The sequence below is a fragment of the Bombus impatiens genome, unplaced genomic scaffold, assembly GCF_000188095.3.
Source record: "Bombus impatiens unplaced genomic scaffold, BIMP_2.2 scf_0967, whole genome shotgun sequence".
Lineage (NCBI taxonomy): Eukaryota > Metazoa > Arthropoda > Insecta > Hymenoptera > Apidae > Bombus > Bombus impatiens.
The window spans coordinates 266,278-290,145 of record NT_177386.1 but is presented as its reverse complement, the minus strand read 5'-3'; the positions used below and the strand labels follow the sequence as shown (position 1 = coordinate 290,145).

The 23,868-nt window shown below is 38.5% G+C and overlaps 1 protein-coding gene and 2 long non-coding RNA genes across 5 annotated transcripts in view; 2 read left to right on the top strand and 1 right to left on the bottom strand.

Annotated features, from left to right (window-relative positions):
* LOC105681465 overlaps nucleotides 1-434 on the top strand; it is a 4,145-nt gene extending 3,711 nt beyond the window's left edge. Inside the window, exon 4 of the long non-coding RNA XR_004462613.1 lies at nucleotides 384-434. This is a non-coding gene — a long non-coding RNA (uncharacterized LOC105681465). The remainder of the gene's footprint in view (nucleotides 1-383) is intronic.
* LOC112213684 overlaps nucleotides 1-9,075 on the top strand; it is a 27,259-nt gene extending 18,184 nt beyond the window's left edge. Inside the window, exons 3-5 of one of the 3 annotated variants that reach the window (XR_004462620.1) lie at nucleotides 4,001-4,095; nucleotides 7,741-7,927; nucleotides 8,035-9,075. This is a non-coding gene — a long non-coding RNA (uncharacterized LOC112213684). Of the gene's footprint in view, nucleotides 1-4,000; nucleotides 4,096-7,740 lie in introns of all 3 variants that reach the window. The other 2 variants (XR_002947582.2, XR_004462619.1) reach the window with 2 other exon arrangements.
* LOC100743641 (titin) overlaps nucleotides 1-23,868 on the bottom strand; it is a 133,563-nt gene that overhangs the window by 63,773 nt on the left and 45,922 nt on the right. The window contains 7 exon segments of the mRNA XM_033323400.1: nucleotides 25-3,956; nucleotides 17,355-17,484; nucleotides 17,939-18,105; nucleotides 18,199-18,355; nucleotides 19,942-20,280; nucleotides 20,706-21,441; nucleotides 21,905-22,244. Coding sequence (XP_033179291.1) covers nucleotides 25-3,956; nucleotides 17,355-17,484; nucleotides 17,939-18,105; nucleotides 18,199-18,355; nucleotides 19,942-20,280; nucleotides 20,706-21,441; nucleotides 21,905-22,244 — 5,801 coding nt within the window.

The window sequence follows — 23,868 nt, the reverse complement described above, 5'->3', positions numbered from 1 at the left end:
AATTGGTTTCAGAGTAACTTCTTCCTTCTCCACTTCTTCCTTGGGAAGACGCTTGACAGGTTTCAACGTCACTTCTTCCGGCTTTTCCTCCTCTTGCTTGGGAAGTCGCCTAACAGGTTTCAATTTAACTTCTGGTTTTTCCTCCTCTGGTTTCTCTTTCTTAATTGGTTTCAGAGTAACTTCTTCCTTCTCCACTTCTTCCTTGGGAAGACGCTTGACAGGTTTCAACGTCACTTCTTCCGGTTTTTCCTCCTCTTGCTTGGGAAGGCGCCTAACAGGTTTTAACGTAACTTCTGGTTTTTGTTCTTCTGGTTTCTCTTTCTTAATTGGTTTCAAAGTAACTTCTTCCTTCTCCACTTCTTCCTTAGGAAGTCGCTTGACAGGTTTCAATGTCAATTCTTCTGGTTTCTCCTCCTCTGCTACCATCTTTTTAGCTGGTTTCTTTTCAGGTTGCCATTGCAATTCAGCCTTCTTTCCCAAAACTTCTCCATTCTCCACTGCTTTAGGCTTCTCCATTGGTTTGAGCGTTATTTCTTCAGGTGTTTCTTTCTCTTTGGGGATTTTCTGAATCGGTTTCAAAGTTACTTCCTCTGTTTCTACCTTTTCTTCTGGCTTCCTTTCTTTTCTCGTAGGTTTTAATACAACAGCTGTAAAGTCTTCAGTTTCGGTCTCTTTTATTTCCTTCGCAACGTCTTCACGTTCTTGAGGCTTCTTTCCTCGTTTAACCGGTTTTAAGGTCACCGACTTAAAGTCGCCGATGCTTTCTTCCTCTTTCTTGACTACCTTTTCATCTACAATCTCCTTCTCTTCAGTTACTTTCTTTAAAATCTTCTCTTCCTCCTTGTCGATTATTTTTTCTTCAGAAACTACCGGTTTCTTGGGTTTCGCTTTTCTATGCCATGTCGTTTCTTCAATTTCCTTTATTTCTTCTTCTTTTGGTTTGATCGGTTTTACCTGCACTTCCTCTTCTTTTGGGGCCTCAGATTCAAGTTTTTCAAGTGGTTTCAGTTCTGGTTTCTCTTGTTCCTCCTCTTCGGGTTTCGGTTTTTGGAATGGCTTCAATTTGATCTCTTCTTTCGGCTTTTCTTCGGGCTTTCGTTTCGGAATGGGTTTCAATTGCACTTCTTCCTTCTTTTCTTCTTCAATTGGAATGCGTTTGACAGGCTTCAGCTTCACTTCTTCCGGTTTCTCCTGTTCTTCTGGTACACGTTCACGTCTGGTAGGTTTCAATACAACTGATCTAATATCTTCAACCTGTTCTTCTTTCCTTTCCGGTATCTTCCGTGGAACCTTCTTATCTCGAAGCCATGGGACCTTTTCCAGTTTCTCTTTTTCTTCCTCTGGTTTCTCTTCAGGTTGAACTTCTGGATGAAGTTTCTGCGGAATTTCTGGCTTCTCTTCCTTCTGTTTCTTTCCTCGTATCCATGGAACAGGTACTTCTTCTTCAGGCTGAACTTTCTGCAGAACGTCCGGCTTCTCTTCCTTCAGCTTCTTTCCTCGTACCCATGGAACAGGCACTTCTTCTTCAGGCTGAACTTTTTGCGGAACTTCCGGCTTCTCTTCCTTCGGCTTCTTCCCGCGTATCCATGGCACCGGCACTTCTTCTTTTGCCTGTTTTTCAGTCGTCTTTTCAGTCTTTTCGACGTCGAGAAGAGTAGTATCCTCTTCTTCGTGATAAGGAATCTTTTCTGTAGGTTTCTTTTTACCTCTGGCCCAAGGAACTGGCACTTCTTTCAGTTTTTCCTCAGACTCGATATCTTTCTTCACATCCAAGATCGTTTTATCTTCTTCTTCCTGGTATGGTGCTTTTTCTTTTGGTTTCCTTTCTTTTCTCCAAGTTTTTACTTTTTCTGTCTTCTCTTCCTCAACTTTCTCTTCTTTGTCGATCTTTAATAGCTTTGTATCTTCTTCTTCGATGAATTGTGTCTTATCTGTCACCTTCTGCAAATCTACTTTGTCTAAAGTTTCCTTCTTAATTTCTCTCTTCTCCGTTTTCGTCGGTTTCAGCGTGACTTCTTCCAGACTTTCTCTACGAATTTCTTTTTGCTCAACTTTAGTCTTCTTCAAAGTTATTTTCTCCTCAGTCCAAGGTTTAGTTTCCGGTTTCTTTTCAACTTCTTCTATCTTCTTGACCTGTTTATCAACTTTGACCGTAGTTTCTGTGTCTTTGGAGACTTGAAGAAGGGTCGTGTCTTCCTCTTCAGTGAGCACGTCTTTTCTTTCAGGCTTTTTAGATACTTCTTTTACTTCCTTCTTGGGAATTGGTTTCAGATCCACTGCTTCAAGACTTGGTTTCTCAATTTCTCCTTTTTCTGGTCTGGATGGTTTTAATTCTACTGTCTCTATTTGTTCTTTGGGTATTTCTTTCTTGTCAGGTTTAGTTCTCTTCAAAGTTATCTTCTCATCGGTCCAAGGTTTAAGTTGCTCAACCTTCTCCGTTGAAATCGACTCTTTTCTGAGTTTCTTCACTCGAGTGTCTTTGGTAACATCAAGCAACGTCGTGTCTTCCTGTTCTACGTAATCAGTTTTGTGTACGACTTCTTTTACTGTCTTCTCTGTGATTTCTTTCGTGACTGATTTAAGATCCACTGTTTCCAAACTTTCTTTTTGTACCGCAGATTTTATAATCTTTGATGGTTTCAACTCTACCGTTTCTATAGTTTCCTTTTCAACCTCTTTCTTCACAGGTTTCGCTTTCTTCAACGTCACTTTCTCTTCGGTCCAAGGTTTAGGCCCTTCTGGCTTCTCTTCTATCTTCTCTTTCCTCAATTTCTTCAGTTCTTCAGTCTTCGATACGTCTAATAAAGAAGTGTCTTCCTGTTCAAGGTATTCAGTCTTTTCAGTGATTTTCTCAGTGACTTTCTCAGTCACTGTCGTTGGAATAGGCTTCAAGTCCACCTTCTCCACACTTGGCTTTCGAATCGGAAGTTTCTCCACCTTGGATGGTTTCAGTTCCACAGTCTCTATAGTTTCTTTCTCAACTTCTTTCCTTATAGGTTTAGATTTCTTCAAGGTGATCTTTTCTTCTGTCCATGGCTTTGCCTGTTCTACCTTCTCTTCAATCTTCTCCTTCTTTATTTTTCTGACTTCTTCGGTTTTGGACACGTCCAACATGGACGTATCTTCCTGTTCAAGGTAATCAGTTTTCGAAATAATTTCTTCAGTAACTTTCTCAGTCACAGTTGTGGGAACAGGTTTTAGATCTACTTTTTCCAAGCTAGGTTTCTCAATATCCTTCTTAACGATCCGCGAAGGTTTCAGTTCCACAGGTTCTATAGTCTCTCTAGGAATCTCTTTCCTGTCAGGTTTCGATTTCTTCAATGTAACCTTCTCTTCGGTCCAAGGTTTAGTTTCTTCCTTTCTCTTTTGAACAATTTCGTCCACTTTTTTCGTGGTTTTAATAAATCTAGAGTCCTCTTCTTCCATGTAAGTCTCTGCTGTAGTCTCTTCCAGTCGAGCAATCTTCTCTTCAGTTCTCACATCTTTCGTTACTTCTTTCGTAACATGTTTCAAGTCAACAGCTTCCAGGCTAGCTCTTCTAATTTCTTTTTTCTCGATTTTCGCTGGTTTTAATTCAACTTCCTCTAATTTTTCTTTCGGTGTTTCGCGAGGTATCTGTGGAGTTTTCTTTAATACTATAGCTTCTTCGGTCCAAGGCTTAACTTGGGACTCTGTCCCTTGTAATTTGTCCAAAGATGTGTCACGAGATTTCGGTTTCTCTTTTCGCCATGGCGTCACGTCGCCAAGTCGAGGTCGATGATGAACTCGCCCCTTTCTCCAAGGTAACGATTCATCCCCTGGTTGTAAAGGTATTTCGAGTGGCAATCCATTCTCGTCTAAGGGTAACGGTTCAAGGACAATGTCCTTGCCCGTACCAAGACCTATCGATGGTTTCACGCCGGTTTTCGCGCCTGGTCCCGTTTCTGCAGGAACTTCGTAATACGCTCCTTTTCTCTCTGCAATGGTACACGTGCCAGAGTAATTTTAAATCTCGTTTCAGGATGACATCGTTGAATCATCGCTCACACGGAAGGAAGCTCCGAATCATGCTAAAAACAAGCTGGCAACTGGTACGTGGGATGATGTATGTTTTAAGTGAGTAGTAACGATATTAGTGCATGCTCAACTATGATAGTACTTGGGTAGCTGCAGAATAATTTATGTTTGTATTCCATTGCTATTGTTACTGTTGTTTAGTAGGTGTTTGACATCAGTAGAATGAAATTCTATTTATCTGAGTCAGTTCAGGGTCGAATGCTTCTAGAAATACTACTAGAAATAAAGGTTTTTAAATACGGTGGAATATTTATTGTCAAAATGGCGATTAAGGGAAGATTTTAGGATGGTCTCTTGTGAAAATCATTGGAAAACAATAATAAGAATTTCATTTTTATTTAAAATAATAATTAATAAAAATAGTTGAAAAACTCTTTTCCTATATGAAAATAAAGTTATTCTATTGCAACTTTTCAAACTTCTACTTTAATAATCAGACTTCTTGTGATTCTCAAACATAGTTAGAATTTTTCATTTCAAAAATAGGCATTCACATTTAAATAACACGTAAACGAAGCTCAGATAAATGGAATCCTATTATAATGAGTAAGGATTTTTCACACGATGCAGACTTTTCGCTTTAATTTCTAATTACACTCTAAAATAAAAATGACTTCCTTCCTGATGAATTTTTTATAGATCAATTCAGTTCTTTTTCGTAACACGCTAAGATCGCCCTTCTGGCGATAAAATTAAAGATTCGAAAAATCGCGATGCCATAAAAATTGTTCAACCTTAAAATATTCCTTTTAATCTTTTCACGTTACAAATAAATTATTATATTGAAATTAAACAATTCGTGGTTTCGAAAGTAAATTGGAAAGACATATACAATGTGCGTTAAGAAATTAAAAATTCATCTTCTTAAATCTATCCATAAGTATGTGTTTCGATATCCGTGCACAAGAATGTAATTTCAAATAGTAAAAATAAAATAATAATTATATATATATTATACGTATATCTAAACGCGACATGTGTCACACGTGGAATAAAGTTCTCTAATTCGTACTGACAAGTGTTAAAATATCTTCGATACTCTACGAAGTTCAAAGACGTCCAAGATCAAATGAAACACAATGCGTAAGTTAAAACAGTCCAAAGTAATTTATCCTCGGCATCTGATCTCTCGTTGTGTCTCGATATTAGGAACATTTGTGCCGTCATTTGCGGTGTGTCAGGGCAGTAACATGCCAAAACAACACAATCCTAACCGAAGATATTTTTAATAATTACTCGTGACTATAGCAAATGATGAACAGAGAGAGAGAGAGAGAGAGAGAGAGAGAGAGAGAGATTTTGTATTGTGTCTGATCGTGGGAAATCAAGAAACGAACAATGTTTCAGCAGTAAACAAACATAAATATTTCGTTACACGGCAATTATATAAACAATACGTGACGATATTTGAGTTGCTTACAAAACACGATAAATGGCCTGTCTAATTAATCATACCGTGAAACGTTCACGACAATATCCGGTGGTTTTATAGATATTCATCCGAGGATTCGAACGCGTGTAAATGCACTTGAAAATTTATGTTTCGCAATTTTGGATGGACGACCGGTGGAGTTGGGCCAAGTCGACCTCGCAAAAGAGAAATCAAGGCAGATCGCCAGTGGATCGTCCTTCGGAAACCAAAGTTATTCGGATTGTTAATATTCGGACGTGAAATAATAATCGCGATGAAGCAGGATTTATTTTAAAAATAAATCACAGCCGATTCCTCGATCTTCCATTTCGAATGTGTAAACACAAGGTTTCTTTACGTAACGCGAGAAACAATTTACGACATCGTAGTTTCTTTAACATCATAGTTCAATAAATTTTATTAAAAAATTGCCGAGATTGTTTTCTTACGAAAATCGTCTTTTCTTTTTGTTTTCCTCTTCCCTCAATTTTTTTTCTTTTTTTTTAAGTACAAAATTAAGATGTTAAATTATGCGGTCGTTATTTCTCGGAGAAAAGGATTAAATGATTTCTCGAGTGTTAAAACGCCTTCTGCAGACGTTGCTTACTTTTGATTTCTTTTTCATTCTCAGCGGGGGATTTTAGCGTAATATCAACGAAAGCGTGCAACACGCTCGTCTTTAAACTTCGCGTGAGTTTATTTTTAAACACGACATGAAACAGATGATTCGTCATCGACTAGCCAGATTCCAAATGAAACTTTTTCGCCGTTTCACTGTTTTTTTCAGGTATATTTTTAAGTCGATTCTGTTAATCGTGGACTCAACCGTGAAGTGAATAATTGGAATAAGACAGGAACGGAGATAGGTTCTTTTGTCGAAGAAATTAATCATAATAAACGTGACAGATGTGACTGCAGTTTAACCGATCGTTTAGGATAAACGATATCGAATAAAATAATATTTGGGAAAGTGATCGTACAAATAGTTATAAATTTACAAAGGTAAAAGCCATAGTATGAATGCGTATTATTAATTAATTTATGTTTTTTTTTATTACAGCCTTATTCGTATTTGCATATTATTATTTGTTTAATATGTTCTATTAATAAATTTTTCGGTTCCATCAAATTTGTAATTGCAATGATAAATGACATTTCTCAAGTCTTAGTAACAAATTAAAAATTCCCTTTTTTATAGCGGCTTTCATTTTAAACTCGTTTGTATCAATTATTGCAATCGTTTTATTTTAAATAAATATAAATTTGATTTGAAGAGATTCCTTATGAACACTTCGCAGAATAAAATGGAAAAAGAAGATTCAAATAAACTTTGTATGAGATGCAGACAATGTAAGTCTAAAGTTCAATAAGTCAAAAGCATGAAGCAAATCTATAGCGAATTATTATGTGTCAAATGTTTATGACACAGGTACAAGATTAAGCAGCCTAACGTCGGTCAGAATTATTCAAAAATTCCTAATTACTATCGATAGTTTTAATATTTGCAATTCTCTGACGACTTCCTTCAGACTATTAAAAAATCTTCTCATTACGTCAACGAATATCTTATCTCAAATTCTTAGTCTATCGATTTAAAATTGATAGGATCAAGTATTTCAATTTCTTGAGAAATTTTTTTCAAAAGTAACAAAACGTTGTCTTTACCTACGAATTTTCTATCTTGAATCTGCTGATTATCATTTCAAAGTTTCTCCGACTAATAATCTCGACATCGACGATTCTCTAAAAAATTCTTCAAAAAGAATTTTCTAATCCTTTCTCTTAATTCTCTTCTCTTTTCGAATCCTTTCTAACAAATCTCATCGGTTCAAAATTCCTCTTTAATTACCGAGAATTCTATCATTTTGAAAATCCTCCGACCAACAGTCCCAACATTTGCAATCCCGCAACGATTTCCTCTGAAATATCAAAAAATCCTTCCTCGCCGATAAATTTTGCATCTCAAATTCATCGACCATCGTTTCAAAATTCCTCCGATCGACAATTCAATCGCAATGTCGATCTCTCCGTCGTTTCAAAATTCTCAACTATCGTCGACGGTTCGATCATCTCTTCATAATTTCCTCGAAGCTATTAATATTCAAAATTCCACTTTCCTCTGACAAATTTTTCATCTTAAATTCCCAAGCATCGCCTCGAAATTCGCCGATCCATCATCGTCTCAATCCCAACCCCAATTTCCTCGTCATTTCAAAATCCTCAATCGTCAATCGCTGCGACACTCCGCGACTCTCTAAAATTTCTGCTTAAAGATTCCTATCTCGAAGAGAAGACTCGATAAATTTTCTTCAACGTCTTAACCAAATATCGTGTTCATCGCTTCGACGACTTCCTGCGGTAGACGTGGACGTCGCGCGGAGGAGTTGCAACGCGGAAGCCCCGTCTAGCGTTCTAAGCTCGCTAATAACCTGGCGGCGGGTCATTATTCTAGAGAAGGAGGTAACGGAGGCGGCGGTCGCACGCACAGTTTCCCACTCAAAATGAAAAACCCGAACGCGACCCGTCGTAGAGGGGGCAACGGTGATGCATGCACCGAATACTTTCAGTGTCGGACGCCGACGAATCGTGGTGGGGAAACTCGTGTCTGACGCCACTACGCACATCTCTACCCCAAGCTTAGTCTAGCCTTAATAGTCATCCACTGGAAGCCGGAGACGATGAAGCTGGCCAGAACGAAACGTCTTTCTCTGGATCTTATTCTGCTACGGCAATCTCCGTTTCCACGCTTCGTCAATTTCTCTTGGCAGGGACATCAAGTGACATTTAAGTGATATTCAAGTGATATTTAAGCGGTGCTTCGAACGATACGCGTAACGGTGACATTTTCTGACCAGTTTCGTGATTAATCGCTGACCAACGTGGTGTTTGACAGTTGGCTGCCTTCGATCGGACTGCATCGCTTTGTTTGCGACAATGTCGAATGCTAGTTCGATGGAAGTGCAGCCGCGATTGAACTGGACACGTGTGATCTTTTATCGAAGTTGAACGTCGCGAAGGTAGTGTGATATATATATTTTTTGAAAGATAAATTCTCGGTGAGCGTTGGTGCGAAAATTTGAATAAAATTCGTGTGGTTGATTATAATACAATCTTTGTGGTGCTTGATCGAAGTGACAGACTCGTCGGTGGAAATATATAGAGTTTTTACGTTTTTCTTCGGTGGTCGTTACAGTGAATCGTTGATATATTCTTTTTATGTTCAGTTTGATTTATTATCGAACGTAATTAATCATTTATTCGGTATAAATATGAGTTTCGTTTCTATTGTTGGACGATTACAAATACATTTCTTGCCAGTTTTAGTGATTCATATATTTTTTTCGAGACACGAGACTCACGTACCATGTTCGTACGAGATAACGATCAGTATGATTCTTCTTTTCTTTTTTAGCGGTGATGATTCACCTGTGGTGAACAAGACAAAGCGTTGTTTATCGTGGCGAGTCTCGTTTCTCGGATACATGTGAGAACGGATACAGTGATACACACTAGGATCTAATGGATGACACACAAAATTTATTCGATGAATCACGGACGATTGGAGTGGTCATGTACAAAAATAAAAATAAAATCAACGTTTAGCGAGACGTGGTTGTCCCTGACCTTCTTCTTTCCCTCGCTCACGCTAATTCATCCGTTTCGTATCTTCTTCTTTTTTCTCTTCATTCGGCCTCTCGCTCTTATACATCATTTTTTGTTTAATTCGAATTTATCTCACGTTATCTCTCACATATACAAGAGTTTGATCGCTTTAACACAAGTTTAAAACCGAACAGATTCTTATCGATCAGCGATTAGAATAATACGACGGAAAATCGAAGTTAAACAGTCTTAAACATTCTCATGTTTCTCGTATAAAACAAATGAAGATCGAGCGTGAGCTCAAAATTGAAAACATCTGTATCAATTAACAAAATTTCACAGTCGATGGTTACGATAATACAAAGAAATTTTATTTGATATTCCTCTCAAACAAAACCAAGAAGATTAGATACAAATTCGAAACTCAACAAACTCCTATCGATCAATGAGATTTTACAATCAGTCGTTGTAACATTACAAAATAAGATCAGAATTGAACTATCTTGAAACTGTATATTCTTCTTTTAAAAGAAGATCCAATAAAAATCCAGAAACGAACAGATTTCTACAGAACAATGAGACTTTACGATCGATACTGTAATTACTAAACTGCGAATATTCACTGGTTTGACGTTCATTGAAATACAAAAAAAATGTACAGAAAACAATATAATATACAAAAGTATAGAAAATATCTGAAATAAAGTATTTATAATATACAGAAGATAAGATTCTTTCTCTAAATCTCGTTGCTTTAATTCCGTTAAATTCTATTCAGGGCTGGTTCCTTTAAAACATTCGCAGTTCACCAACTACAACAACAAACATAATTCAACTAGAGAGCATCGAAAGATTGCAGCAAGTGGAATTCCACTTAAATCGAAGCCAGTTGGAGCGAGCAGACGGTTGGCCGCTTCGTCACGATGTCCCAACGTCCGTCTCTCCGCTTCCCTCGACGAGCAAGAGGAATCGAGACGTTTCTCTCGGTTGCATCGGGTTTGGACCTCCCTCGTATACGCGATCGGGCCACGAGCGCCGCGAATTTACCAGAAATAATTCCTTCCCGCCTTCCAGAGTGCGCTGACACGCGCTCGCTCCCCCGTATTATTTCTAGCGGGGCTGAATCACCAGGGCAGCTGGGTTGGCCGAAATAGTCAGGCTTCGTCTCCCTCCTTTAAAGCCTGGCACGGCGGACAACCGTCGACGAACCGACGAGAAATGGCAGCTGGGGGCAGCGTGAACGCGAAGAGGTGTGAGGCCACGGAAAAGAAGAGCCGAACGCGCACGCATCGATGAATCAGCGCGCGCTCTTTTTTCCGCGTCCCGTGTAGACTAGCCGTTGGCAGTTGTCTTCTTGATGCTTCAGGTGGTCGCCGATTCAAGGTCGTTGTCAGGCGAACGAGAAGCTGAAGCTTCGTGCGCACGAATACGTCTCCTCTTCCAGAAGGATCGCCTTCGGTCGTGGATCGTCGATACGACGCGTGCTTTGGGGATGTTTGATGTAAACGGGAATGGAATTTGTTTTTTCAAGCCTGGAACACTATAGCGGGATACTGTACAGCCCACTGATTTTCGTTTTCGTAAGAAACCATGGTCTCCTGTTATTTATTCCGAGAATCTTTTTCTGCTAACTTTCTGACGCGATAGGTTCGAACTCGTTTCAAGTAAAATGATATTTTTCCATATTTTCTGTCGTAAGTTTGAACTTGTTGGAAGTAAACGTTAGGCGGATAAAGCGATACGTTTCGACATCGTATGGTAAGTTTGAGCTTGTCCGGAGTAGATCGACAGAATTATATTCTACGACAATTTAGATTTATATTCCGTTCGGATTCGTTTTTATTAATGGGATATACAGTTGCCTGGTATAGCGTATCGATGGGTTTATATATATATAGGCAAAGAAACGGGATAAAAGAGTATGTGAAAACAGGGTGCTGCAGGGACGAATGTTACAATCGTTACACGATCATCGTTCTTATTTTCTCGTTGTCGAGCGGACACGCGTTATTTCGGCATCTCGAATTCATTAGGACACAGCAGGGGTCCGTAATTACCTGTCGCAAAGCGGTTTAATAGCTCTGATCTCATAGGAGGATCGTACACACGCTTGAAATAAATCCGTGCACGGTACGGTAATAAATTTTCTTGCTCCTTACCCAGCTAGCTCGAATCTAACGCGAACCTTATTTATGGTCGACGTTAACGTGCCAGCTTTGCTTTTCGTACGTCCTTTCTCTTTGCGATCAACGTTTGCACGTCGTGGTCGTTACATTGTCTCCAAGCTACCAATTAAAGTTTTCGAGACACGCGATATCGTTTGATCGATGAAAACGTTACGACCCGCCGTATTTCACCAGCCACACGTTGGCGAACGTAACGCATCGTTTAATTACGATGACCCGTCTCGGACCAAGTACCGTCCTCGCGATTAATCAAACGGCTGGTACGACGAACAGGCCGGATTCACGGTCTAATTTTGCGTCAGGTCGCCGGATCGTAACGGTGTCGAGCGGAGACCGGTCAAGTAACGCGACGATGATTCCTCTCGCGAGAGCCGAGACGCGCTGGAGAACGGCTGGAGAACGCGAGAACCTCGCCGTTCCATACGCCAAGCATCGAGCGCTACGCTACGCACGCATCGGAACGCCGGAAAAACTCTTTTGTTTCGAGTCACGCTGATGCTCAAGTTACGGGTTCGTTCTACTTTTTAAGCGTAATTCGAAGGATTTAATGGGGGGATGATTGTTCGCAGCATTATGATAATTGCCGGAAATCGTTGAGATTTTACGATATAAAAAGAATTCTCTGGTCTGAATCGTATTGAGAGTATAATGAAGTTCTGTATTGTTTTGTTGCGTTTGCTTAATTGTATTAGATACACGGTGGATGTCAAACATTTCCGACTAAAGTGTATTTTCATTCGTTTATTAATGAAACGATATATATTTCTTCGGAATGGAATTTCTTTTTTGGGAGAAACTTGAAATTGTGGGAAATTTATTGCCTCGCCAATTTATTAAGATTACGTTGTAACTGGAAAGTTTTCACAATCGTAGTATGTTTTCGCAAGATATACGATTGTTTAGAGAAATCTTATATCCTTGTATGTTATTGTAGCAGCGAATTAGATATTTAATAAATTATAACCACTCCTCGATATCCATTTCCCTGATAAATTATCTTCTACACAGTTGGATCCTTTGAATATGTTACTTCTCCTCGACCTTCTTTCAAACAATTCTCGAATGTTACACGTTCGCCTCCGATTGGATTTCGACTCGTTAACCTAATTGCATATGAAACATACGAAGAAGCAAGCAGTGTCTCGGAACGGTCTTATTGGACAAATAATAAAAAAATTTAACGTTTTAATACCTTTCACCGATAGAAGAGGAGATTTCAATAAATTTAACACAAACTATATATCTCGCAATTAAATATCGAGAAATATCGAATAATTCAATACAAACATCGCAGTTGCCGTGAACATAACTATCTCTATATCTCCATAACCGTAAACTCATTAAAAGCGGACATTCCATATTTTGAACCTCGCGTAATTGTAAAAGTTTCGCAAAAATGACAATATTTCCAATTTGGAATTCTCAGTGACATTTGTAATACGATGTTGTATCGGAAAGCAACGGATCGACAGAGATCGAGGCTCACGGCGAACGTGTTGAAAGGTCGATAAATAAAGTGCAGTGCCACGAACTAAAGTTAAACTTCTGCCACGAAAGTTTGTCACCGACCACGTAACATATTTTCAAAGTAAACGGTCGAAGACGAGTCCGTTAATAAACGCGGGGGTGTGGAAAAATAAAATTTTCTTTTGTTCGCGAATAAAACGTGCGATGTGGATACCAGTGTACGACCGGCGGATTCTAGACCCCACGTGAATTTTGCCGTATGTTCGGGGAGTTCTTCACCGGCGACCAAATATAGCCGGGTAATGTAATACACGTCACGTGGTCAGAAATAGCCTAAGAAGAGGGCCTAGCCGAGTGTGCACACGGCACTGTTCACTGTGGTAGCGTCGTCCCTCGTTTTGAAACGAGCCGGACTACCAGAAGCGATGAAGAAAATACGTTTACCTCTTCACGCTCGTTAAACCAGTTACCAGAGAGAAAGGTGATACCAAGGGAACAGAAACACGGATCGTAAAAGACGAGTATAAGCGTACGTGTGGAAATCCTCGTGTCAACGAGCGGCCGCGCGCGACTCCTGCTGACTGCGAGTAGTCGGGGACTCGTGATTTTTCAAAACCGAATCCTCAGCTCTTTCACCGAATACGTTGCTCGATTTTATAACGCTGCAGCTAGCAAAATGGTAGAAACGAGCAATCGATGATCTTTCAGAGAGATTCTACGAGCTAAAATAACGGATTCGAACGATTTTCTGATTTTATAGATTTTACAATGAGATGTTCTTTCTCCAATGAACATTACAATGAGATCTCCAACGTTCTTGGAGATTTGGACGAAAGATTTGTCCAGAGGAATTCCGTGTCATGAAATAACAGAGATTCCATTGATTCCTTTTGTAACGTACGTGGATGAAGAATTGTTCGTTTTCGTGTATTTTCAGCTTTTTCGTAAAATCTATCATTTTGAGATTCTTAGTGCAAGTTTCGTAACCCAGTTGATAGTTGTAGCGTTAATATTGCATAAAATCGGGTTGTCAGTCTGTCGCAATCGATGACGCCAATTGGTTCGTGTTCTTTGTTTTACAACGCGTGCAAATTTTGATACAATGGTATGTAAGATACACGAAAGATGTACGTTATGATTAATTTTGTAGCAGGAAGATACATAGGTTTGATAGTTACTTAGGAATGTGATCTTATGTTTCTGGTTGGAGTCAGAGTTTCAATTGTCGAAGTATATTATGATATGAAATTTATTTTCGTTAATTTCCTACTAAAATAATCGATCATTTAGATAAATATATTATGTTTTCTTCGATAGAGTCAAGCAGACTTTAATCGCAGTTTTCAGAGTCTAGGCTGTCAATGCGGAATCGAGTTTAAAGAAACATAGTAAAACTAAAAAAGAGATGCAACAGTTGCGTCAGCGGCGTTACTTAAAGAACTATAATAAATCAATGTAGTATATCGTATTCACGAATGTGATAGACGTAGATACAACATTTGAAATTGCCAATTGAATATAATTTCAATAATAGAACTACTCGTTATTAAATTAACGAATATCTTTTTATTTTTACTAAACGTGAAAATGCTTTCGTCGAAATAAAAATGATTTTTATCGAGATAAAATCATAATAGCATACAAGTATATACATAAATCATTCAATAAAAGTTTTCGTTCACGTTGTAAAACGGTCCATTTTCATTTAAATTAAACATAAAATATAACGTCGTATAGCGACGTGCTTTACCTCTAACACATAAAACAATAATGAAAGAGCTCTTAGCCATTTTGTCATAGAAAAAGCATAAAAGATTTCAACAAATCGCTTTAACATTTTTATATTTTATCTGAATAAAAATGCTCCTTCTTTTCGAATATAACGAAAACTTGTATAAATGTATATTTTCGTTCTATCATTTTAATTATATTCATTTACGTCTACACGTTCGCTACATATATCACGAATATATTTCTAATTCTAGACAACCTAAAACTTCCAAGAAATCACGGAACAGCCAAAACTCCGTTACTCGGACGTTTCTACCACCACAGAACGACCGATACACGTTTTGCTTTCGTTTCGTCGTCAAATATAGCCGTGCATCTGGACTCGGCTTTCGAGCAAAGTAGCAAACACTTCGTCCGAGTTTTCTTGCCGTTATTTTAGCCGCGATAAATCTGCCAAGTGTTGCGGCGTGGAATCGCTCGTTAACCGGCTCGCGACTCATTGTCCGATCGATCGTCACGCTGATTAAGAACGTCCAGCTATTTCTGTTCATTTGGTTCTCTCAAATTCCCTCCCTCGGCTCAAAAATTCACGTTTCATATTATTTTCGGCATGGCGAATTGTTTTACGAGCCGTGATTCACGCGTTTGCCTATTCAACCAGTTGATACAGAGTTTCGTAAGCAAAACGCAGACGAATTTATGGCTCGAGGAACGTGCTGGCAATTACGTTGCGGAGTGCAAAAGTCAATTTACATTCGCGGGTCTATATTCGTCTGCCATTCGATGGATTCCGGTCGACGATCCTCCATGGGAGATTTTTCTTTTATTTCGAGGCGTTTCATGGGAAATTCCTCTAATTCTAACTTCTCGATTGGTCTAAATTTGAGACTTAGGGTGCATCGATTTTGCTCCCAGTTCCTTCAAAGTATTTTCAGTGTTTTTGGACATTTGGCCAATTCTTTGAAAGTATTTTACGCGCTTCGCGTTCTCGCGTGATGTTTCGTTACAGTTGGTATGTGGAAAAATTCGATTATTCTAGGATTTCTAGCGTGTAAATTCCTTAGATCTTTTTCCGTGTCACATAGAATTTTGGATCCTATTTTTGTATTTTATATTTTCCACTATTTTAACAAATATTTGGTAATTTTTTATATCGATGAATATCAGATACTTTTTGCCTTGTAATATACTATCGATCAACGTATGTTATTTTATACGATTATGAGATTTTATACGTTTAACGATGAATTTCGAGATGCCGTGTACAATATCAGCGTTGAGAAAGTTTAGAATCGACCGATCATAGCAACGATGTGTCCGTGTGCAACGATAGATGATCGATTCGGCAACAAACGAGGCTTGTGCGTATTTAAAACATTCGTTTTTATTGGCCTTTCCATTGTACAATAATAAATAATTCGATTAGTAGAATGTTAAAGGAAAAATCATTTACGTGTAACTAAATAAACTTGATTCACGTCGGTGTTGGCTAATTGATAAATCATTCCTAACGTATGTAATGTATCGTGTGGGTAATTACACTTATGCGTATATATTATATATATTCTTTATGATATAATATATATTTTTCTTTTTAAAGTTTAATAATGAACATCGACACTAAATCGAACGAGTAAACGAGTTACGTGTTCGTAATACCGACATTGTTTACCAAAGAAATATTTCTCTTTTCATCACATTCCTTACCCATTACGTGACCTCTCGCATGTTTTCACACGAGGCACGAACAATTTATCGCACGATATCGTTCGACTTCCCCGCGATCCAGCTTTATATACAACGCGGAACCAAAAGAGAATCGCAACAGTTCGTTCTCAAAATTCGATCTGATCGATCCGAAGCACCACCTCGGCAAATCTTTGTTCTCTCGTATGAAATTCATCGTATTCGACGCTGATAAGACGCTCGTAGACGTGTCTCGCTCGCGAATCGCACCTCTCAGATGGAAAAATCGGCTACGCTCGTCTTGTCGGTCGAATCTCCGATTCGTTTTTCACCTTATACGAGTTCAATTCTACAAAACATTTCCACGTTTCTGCCGTTAATACTTCGTTCATTTTCAGCACCACCTTCGCGACATTTCTCATCTTTGATTCTCTGCAATTTTCTATTAATCAATTTTCATTCGTTTCTTTTATCTTCGCGCGTTTACCATTAAATCCTACGTTATCTTTCATTCTTGATAATATAGAATCGTTTACCTTTTATATATATTTTTCTTTCCTTTCTAACGTCTCCGCAAATCATATCACTTTCCTCGTTTCACTCGCTCGTCTACTATATTCTTACTTTTTTTTATTCTTTTATTTATTTTTTTTTTTGGAAAAAAAAGAAAAAAACAAAAAAACACGACGAGTTAGTACAAAAACTCCCCGGGCTCGCTCGTGACTTTGATTACGGGGTCGGGGACAAAGGGTTGAACATTGGTAACGGTTCGCTTGATGGGTTAGGGTTTCTTCTTTTTTTTCTTTTTTTCTTTTTAGAGAGAAGAACAACAAAAAAGCGGAAAAAATACGCACGGGTGTCCTCGATGGTTCGCGTTCAACGAAGGAATGCGTGCCTCTGAGACAATTTTCTATATTATCTTGTTACATGGTTAATGTAAATGAATATTTATATATTTGTTAATTCGTTCGATCCATTGATTTTTTATTCTCTTTTTTTTCTTATTAAATATAATAGAACATTTTGAAATTAAACTCATCGGAGTGATACGATGCTTTTCTCTTTTGAATATTTTTTAAATACTTTCTTCTATACGCGTAAGAAATTGTTTCAAACGTACACGGGTTCCTTCGTAACACCCTAGAGGCTTATCCCGTCGATTCAATCGCGTTTCGTGTTAGCAATTGAATTTGTATCTTTTATTCAGTTCTTACTTTTGACGATGAGTTTGGCGGAGGTTTCTACGGTGCCGGCTGATGTGGTAGCTCGGCAGGTGAAGGTGCCAGTGTCTTCTTCGTAGGTGGTCGCTATCAGCAGCACGGCGTTATTGCCTTCGTGAATCATCTGGAATTCAGACATTTTTATTTCTCATTAATCCAATTAGATAAAGCTGATAGAAGATTTCTAATCTTCATAGATAAATAGCTAACCACAGATTCACCCAAACCGAATTTCACCAAGTTAATTAATTTTACGTTATAAAAGATTCTATCGTATTGTAAATATATTGTCTATCTATAAAAATTACTATCGTGCAATTTTTTCTCCCATATCGTACAACCGTAATTTTAAGAAAAACAATAATATTTTCTCATTTATTCTATAGCGTTTGGAATGTTTCTGTACTTTTGATTAAAAGAGATATAATTTAGCATAAAACAAAGATAATTAAAAAGACACGATAGAACATTGATAAATAATGTAACATAGATGATTATTTGATAAATTAACAAATTCTAGATAAATACAAATTTTATGGTGTTATGGAGAATTAGATAAACTTTTGAACACGACTTACCTGGAAGTCAGGTGACTGAGGGATTAGGGCACCTTCGCGATACCATTGAATCGTTGGCTTTGGTTTAGCTGGAGTAACTTGAGTCTTGAACTGTGCCGGTTGTCCTTCTAGAACTGTTTGATCTTTCAGTGGCGTCAGTTTGGGGAGAACATCAGCTGCGTCGGGTGCTAAACGAAAACGTTCAATATTAATCATTTCGGTCAGAAGATATAGTGGAGTTTTAGTGAAATTGTAGGCTGATGAAAAATGATGATTCTCACCAAGAACTCTGAGATTGGCCGAAGTAGTTACATCACCAGCTGGATTCTTGGCGATGCATTTATAGACGCCCTCATCTTCGGGGAAAGCTTCAGAGATCCTCAGGGTACAGAGGTCACCTTCCTTCTGCATTTGGAAGTACTTGGATGGCTTGATGACCTACGATGACAAATAAATTTCGTTTAAAGAACACGAACCTTCCTATCTCTTGTAAATTTTAAATAAAAAATAAAAAATTATATGATTTTCTTTAAGTTTGAAACTGAACAGCAACGAAGAGGAATAAAACGAGTTTCTTAGAAACCAAATCGACTCTATAAATTTCACGATCATATTGCCTAGAGGTATAATTACCATTCACCTTAGGAAAAAACAAATGATTTACTTCTATCCGATTCATCGTAAGAAGATTGTATAATTAATCGTAAATTCTAGGATCTAAATTTAGCCTCCCTATTTTGTAATTTATACAAACGATCAATATGACTTTTGAATGGATTAACGCGTCATCCTAAATGCTGTGTTCTATGGGATAGAAAATTAAATTGAAGTAACTTGAGCAACGCCTCATTGTCAGCATTCTCTACCTCTACGATTACGATATTGCAGTGAGAGAACAACAATTTTGAAAAGATCTATGATATAACGAATAATTTAAAAAATTCGTATTATTATAGTATCGTGGACAAATTGCCTAAGAAATATCGGGTGAACCATAAACAATATCGCGAGAAAGCCTAAGTGATGACAGGCCAAAAGAGTCTGGAAACTTCGATGGACCGAACGGCCCATCAATGTGTCGTTGGTCCTTCAATCGAATAGTTCCGCAGAAAAAAGGCCTATGTGACCATGGTCACGGATGGTTGCAGAACACGTACGTAGTGAAACTATGAGAAAAGACAAAGGGATGCTTAAGGGAGAAAGATGAATTAACAGGCGGTCGCGAGTTGAGAAGTCAGTGTTGTCAGCTTTGTCGAGGAGGATGGTTCGCGTGAAAGAGAGTTTGGTGGTAATCGAGTCTCTGCCAGGTGAAAAGAGAATGCGCGTTTCGTTCCAGGACTACCGGTGGACTCCTCAGTAAAGCTAATACCCGGTAGTCCCTGCCTTAGACGTAGAGGGAGTCTCGCTAGGGCGGTATTTGTATCGTGACACCGTATATTCGACCGCTAGCGAGACAGACAGACTCGTTGTCGTCGTAGTAGGCATCTGGTGTTGGCGGTTGGTACCCGGATCACCCGGGAGGTGTTACGACCGCGTTGATGCCTCGACCTGTCGGCGTCCTGTTGGTACCGATCCGCCATAAGAGCATTGGAACCGCGGTAACGAGAGTAGTGAATCAACGATTTAGTTGCCTTAGTTATAGCACATTACTGTGTAGCTGCACTCGGCAGCAAACTTTCCAACGGGTTCTGTCCCGTGGCTTGCCACCCAAAGACCCTATCCTCGACCGAACGACGGCAGAGCTGTGGTCAGCGCAGTTGGTTACGAACGTTCAAGATCAGGTTCGAATCCAGACACTCACAGTCCGGTTTTCTACACAATTCCTAGCTGAGAAGAAGAAGAAGGCAACCCGGATGAAGACAAAATCTCATACACCAGCAATACCTATCACGACTTATACCGCATCTCAACTGTATTTAGTTCACGTTAAATAACCATCGTTTCCTGTTTAATCCATTGTAAGTAGATCTATCGATAAATAAAAAATCCTACGGTATCGATGTTGTTTCAAGTATTATTCGTACCTTGTCGCCTTTTTTCCATTGTACCGTGGGCACCGGTTTTCCGGTGATCCTGCAGGCAAAGGCGACGGATGTTCCCTCTCTGATAGTTTGATCTCTCAATGGCTCCAAAACCGTGGGCGCCTTTTCGACGCCAGGCGTCGTCGGTTTCGCCGTCTTGGCGGGCGATTGAGGTCCACGAACTGTACATTCAGCGTCGCAACGTGCCTCTCCGGCACTGTTTATCGCCACGCACTCATATTTGCCTGAATCTTCTGGCACTGTCTCCAAAATCAGCAAGGTGTAAGTATTATCTTCCTCGAGTGTCTTGTAACGAATATCTGCCGTCACTTTCTTGCCATTCTGTAACGACACACGAACATGAACGGTTAAACTTATTTCTCAATTAAATTTAATCGCCTATACCAGGAAGAAAGTATATTCTTTGATCTTTTGTTTAATTTTTGGAGAATCATTTTCATAAAATATTCTAACAGGGAATAAAGTACAAGTAGACACTTACGTGTATAAATTAGGAATAGTGACTTATAAATTGTAATCCAAACTTACATATGACTTATACATCTTTTCTAAAATTAATTCTTCGGATACTGGATTTTGCAAAATTATTATTAATCTACATGAATTATGATTCTAACGGCATATCGGTAACTATACTCGATGATCCGGGTTCGCATTTACAAATTGTAGAATAACTAATACTACGATGCTACTCTTTCGTCCAAATATCACACGGAAGAAAAATTACTAAGAAAAGAGTCAAGTACCTTCAACCAATAAACATCCAAAGGCTTGGTTCCAGTCACTTTGGCGTCGAATCTGGCCAGTTGACCAGTAGTGACCGAGGTATTCTGAATGGTAGACAGGAAACTAGGTGGTATCACTCCTCCTCTACCAGGTTGTCTTCTTCGTTCTTCGACTACCAGATTGGCGCTGCATTTCGCTTTTCCGCCACGATTCTCAGCGATGACAGAGAACACACCAGAATCTTCCATGAATACTTGTCGAACGATCAGCACCGATTTCGTGCTGAACGTATAAATCTGAAGATCCGAAGAATTCTGAATGGGGAAATCTTCGCGGTACCATTTGATGGTTGGCAATGGATCACCGTCGAATTCCACTTCGAATCGAGCTTGCTCTTGCTCGAAAGCTCTGCAAGGTTGAATCTTCTTCGTGAAGACTGGTGGCGTGGCTGGTTTTGTTGGACCTTGAACAACACGCTCCTGGGTCTTGGCTTTGTGCTCCACTTCGGTGGTTTCCGTGGCGGTTATCTTTCTGGTGATCTCCAAGTCTCCTTTGACCTCTTTCTGTATTTGCTTCTGCTTGGCCACGTGCACTTCACGACCGTGAACCGTAGATTCTGATGGTTCTGGAGGATACTTGCCAGTGGATTTCATGCGCTCCACGTCGATGTCCACCTCCGTTGTATGTGGTTTCTTCACGAATTTGGTAGTTGTCTGTGTGGTGGTGTCTTCGATTCTTTCCTCCTTTTTGTCTTCCCTGAAAAATCGTCATTCCACGCGTTTAATTCTCGTATCAGATGATTAGATCTTTAATCTGTAGTTGAGACTCTTAAGTGGATATTAAAGTGTTCTTTGAGAGATTGAGAAGTATAGTTTTAGATAGAAAATATGATTCTGTAAGGTTGTAGAATTCATAAGGAACGTCAACGATGTCAAATGTTCAAGTTGCTATGATTAAATAGGTGCAAAATTAATAACTTTAATGCTGCATTCATGACATATAAAAATTTGTTTATAACACGAATAAAGAAGAAGAATAAAGAAATTTAGCCCCAAACATAGCGAAACTTACTGCTCATATAATGCAACTTAGTTTCTCTCATATGAATGACACGGAGGATAAAACTAACGAATAAGAACGAAGCTGACTACTGATATAATGAATTTTAATTGCATTATATGATAATGACAAATAAAGTGAAAATGGAATTGGTACTCACAAGGTTTCCTCATATTGCTGGGCCATTCCCTTCGCCACAGAATGAGAGACAACTTTTTCACCAGGAATAGCAAATTGATGGCTAGATTCTCTCAGCCTACTCTCCTTCAGCACCTGTTCTTCCTCCAGAGTCATGAGCTTGTTGTAATAATCCTCGTTCTTTTTGCTCTTCACAGACTTTTGCCATTCTGTCTCTGGTTCCTTGAAAACTTTCTGTCCAAGGTGTTCCGTGGCGATCTCGATGCCTTGAGAGATGTTATGGTGTCTTTCGTCGAAAACTTTCTCGAGCTCTGTGTTCTGTCGCTCCGATTGGTATTGGGTCAGTCCGTAATCATACCAAGCTAGAGAAAAGCAACGTTAGACTTCCGTTTCTCAGATTCACGCGCAACCGTCAACGCATGCCATACGAACGTCGGAAACATTCATTTTTTTTTTTTTTCATTGGAAACATAACGTTCCTCGACGATCTAACATATTTCGAAGATATCAAATATGAATAACAGATAACAATAAAATAAAATTGTCGATGGCAGGGATTCAAATTGCATTTGTCAGTGACATTTTCAGTGTTTAATTGCCTCTGGAAAAATTTAAATATTGAATCTATTTATAAGACATAAATAATATAAAAGTTGTCAAGCATTTGCGAAATATTAACATTTTCTGTATAATAAAGTAGTGAAAGATCTCATTCATAGCGGAGTATTAGTTAAATTAAAAATCATCTAAAATGGCGAATGACGAGAATCGAGGGAACGTTATGCTTTCAAGAAGATTCACAGAGAATCACGGGGAAATACGACACAGTACTTTATTGGCGATGCAACACATAACGACGCCAGCTACGCGAGAGGAACAGGATGCCCGGAAACCAGGCTACCGGAGACAGAGGTGGACATCCGGGTGGTTTAAGTTAGATCACGGTGCCAATCACATTGATTTGGAATTACACCGAACACTTGATTTCAACATTGGTTTCAAACATTTTCTACGGTCCACTATCATGTACAGAGATCCAGTACTATATTCAATTTACAATATTTACAATCTAATACATTAGCAATTTGAAAAATAGTAAATTAAAAGACACTGAATCTCTGTTGTTTAAAATATGATATAATAAACAGAATTGGATATTAGGAGCTGACAAGTTATTAAATATATCCATTACCCGTCCAGGATTATTAACAACGTCGACATTGAACATGGTGTAGCACTCCGAGAAATACGGACTCTGCTCGGTTAGTCTCGCAAAACGAGCCGAATTTCATCGATCCTATTCAATGATCTTACGAATAAATGAAAAAGCAATACAGTAAATAAAGTTCAGATGCAATGGACTATTTTTCTTAAAGAAATAAAAAATATATAAAAATGTAAAAAATAGTATATTGAGCAATACACCCGTTTTCTCCAGTGCAATAATAAAAATCGTTGACCGCGCGGAGGAAAATATTTTATATTATTATATTTAAAAAAAAATGTTCTTCGATTAATTTTTCCAAACGAATAAATTAATACAAAAATAAAGTCGATGATTCACCGAAATATTGATGTACAAATAAATCGATGATTTATTGCTTATAATATTTTTCTCCGTGCACAGTTTGTGTTCACATTTGATAAAACAGAAAATGGAAGACAGTGATAAACATATATAAATATATGCGTATATATACATATAAACAAGATAATCTAAAAAGAACGAGTTGTTCCCTTCTCGATGTTTAGTGTTCCATACCTGAAAATTCCGGTTTGTAAAACGAAGTAGCCGATACCTTTTCAGTTTAGACGACATTGCTCGTCGAAATCCCGAACCCCGAAGAAGAAGAAGAAGAAGAAGAAGAAGAAGAAGAAGAAGCTGGTCGAGTCGCCCGAGGACGATCTTTCGAATCCTTTCGTAACATTTTCTTTTTCTCTTTTTTCTTTTTTTTTTTTTTTTTTTTTTTTTTAATAATAGAAAAT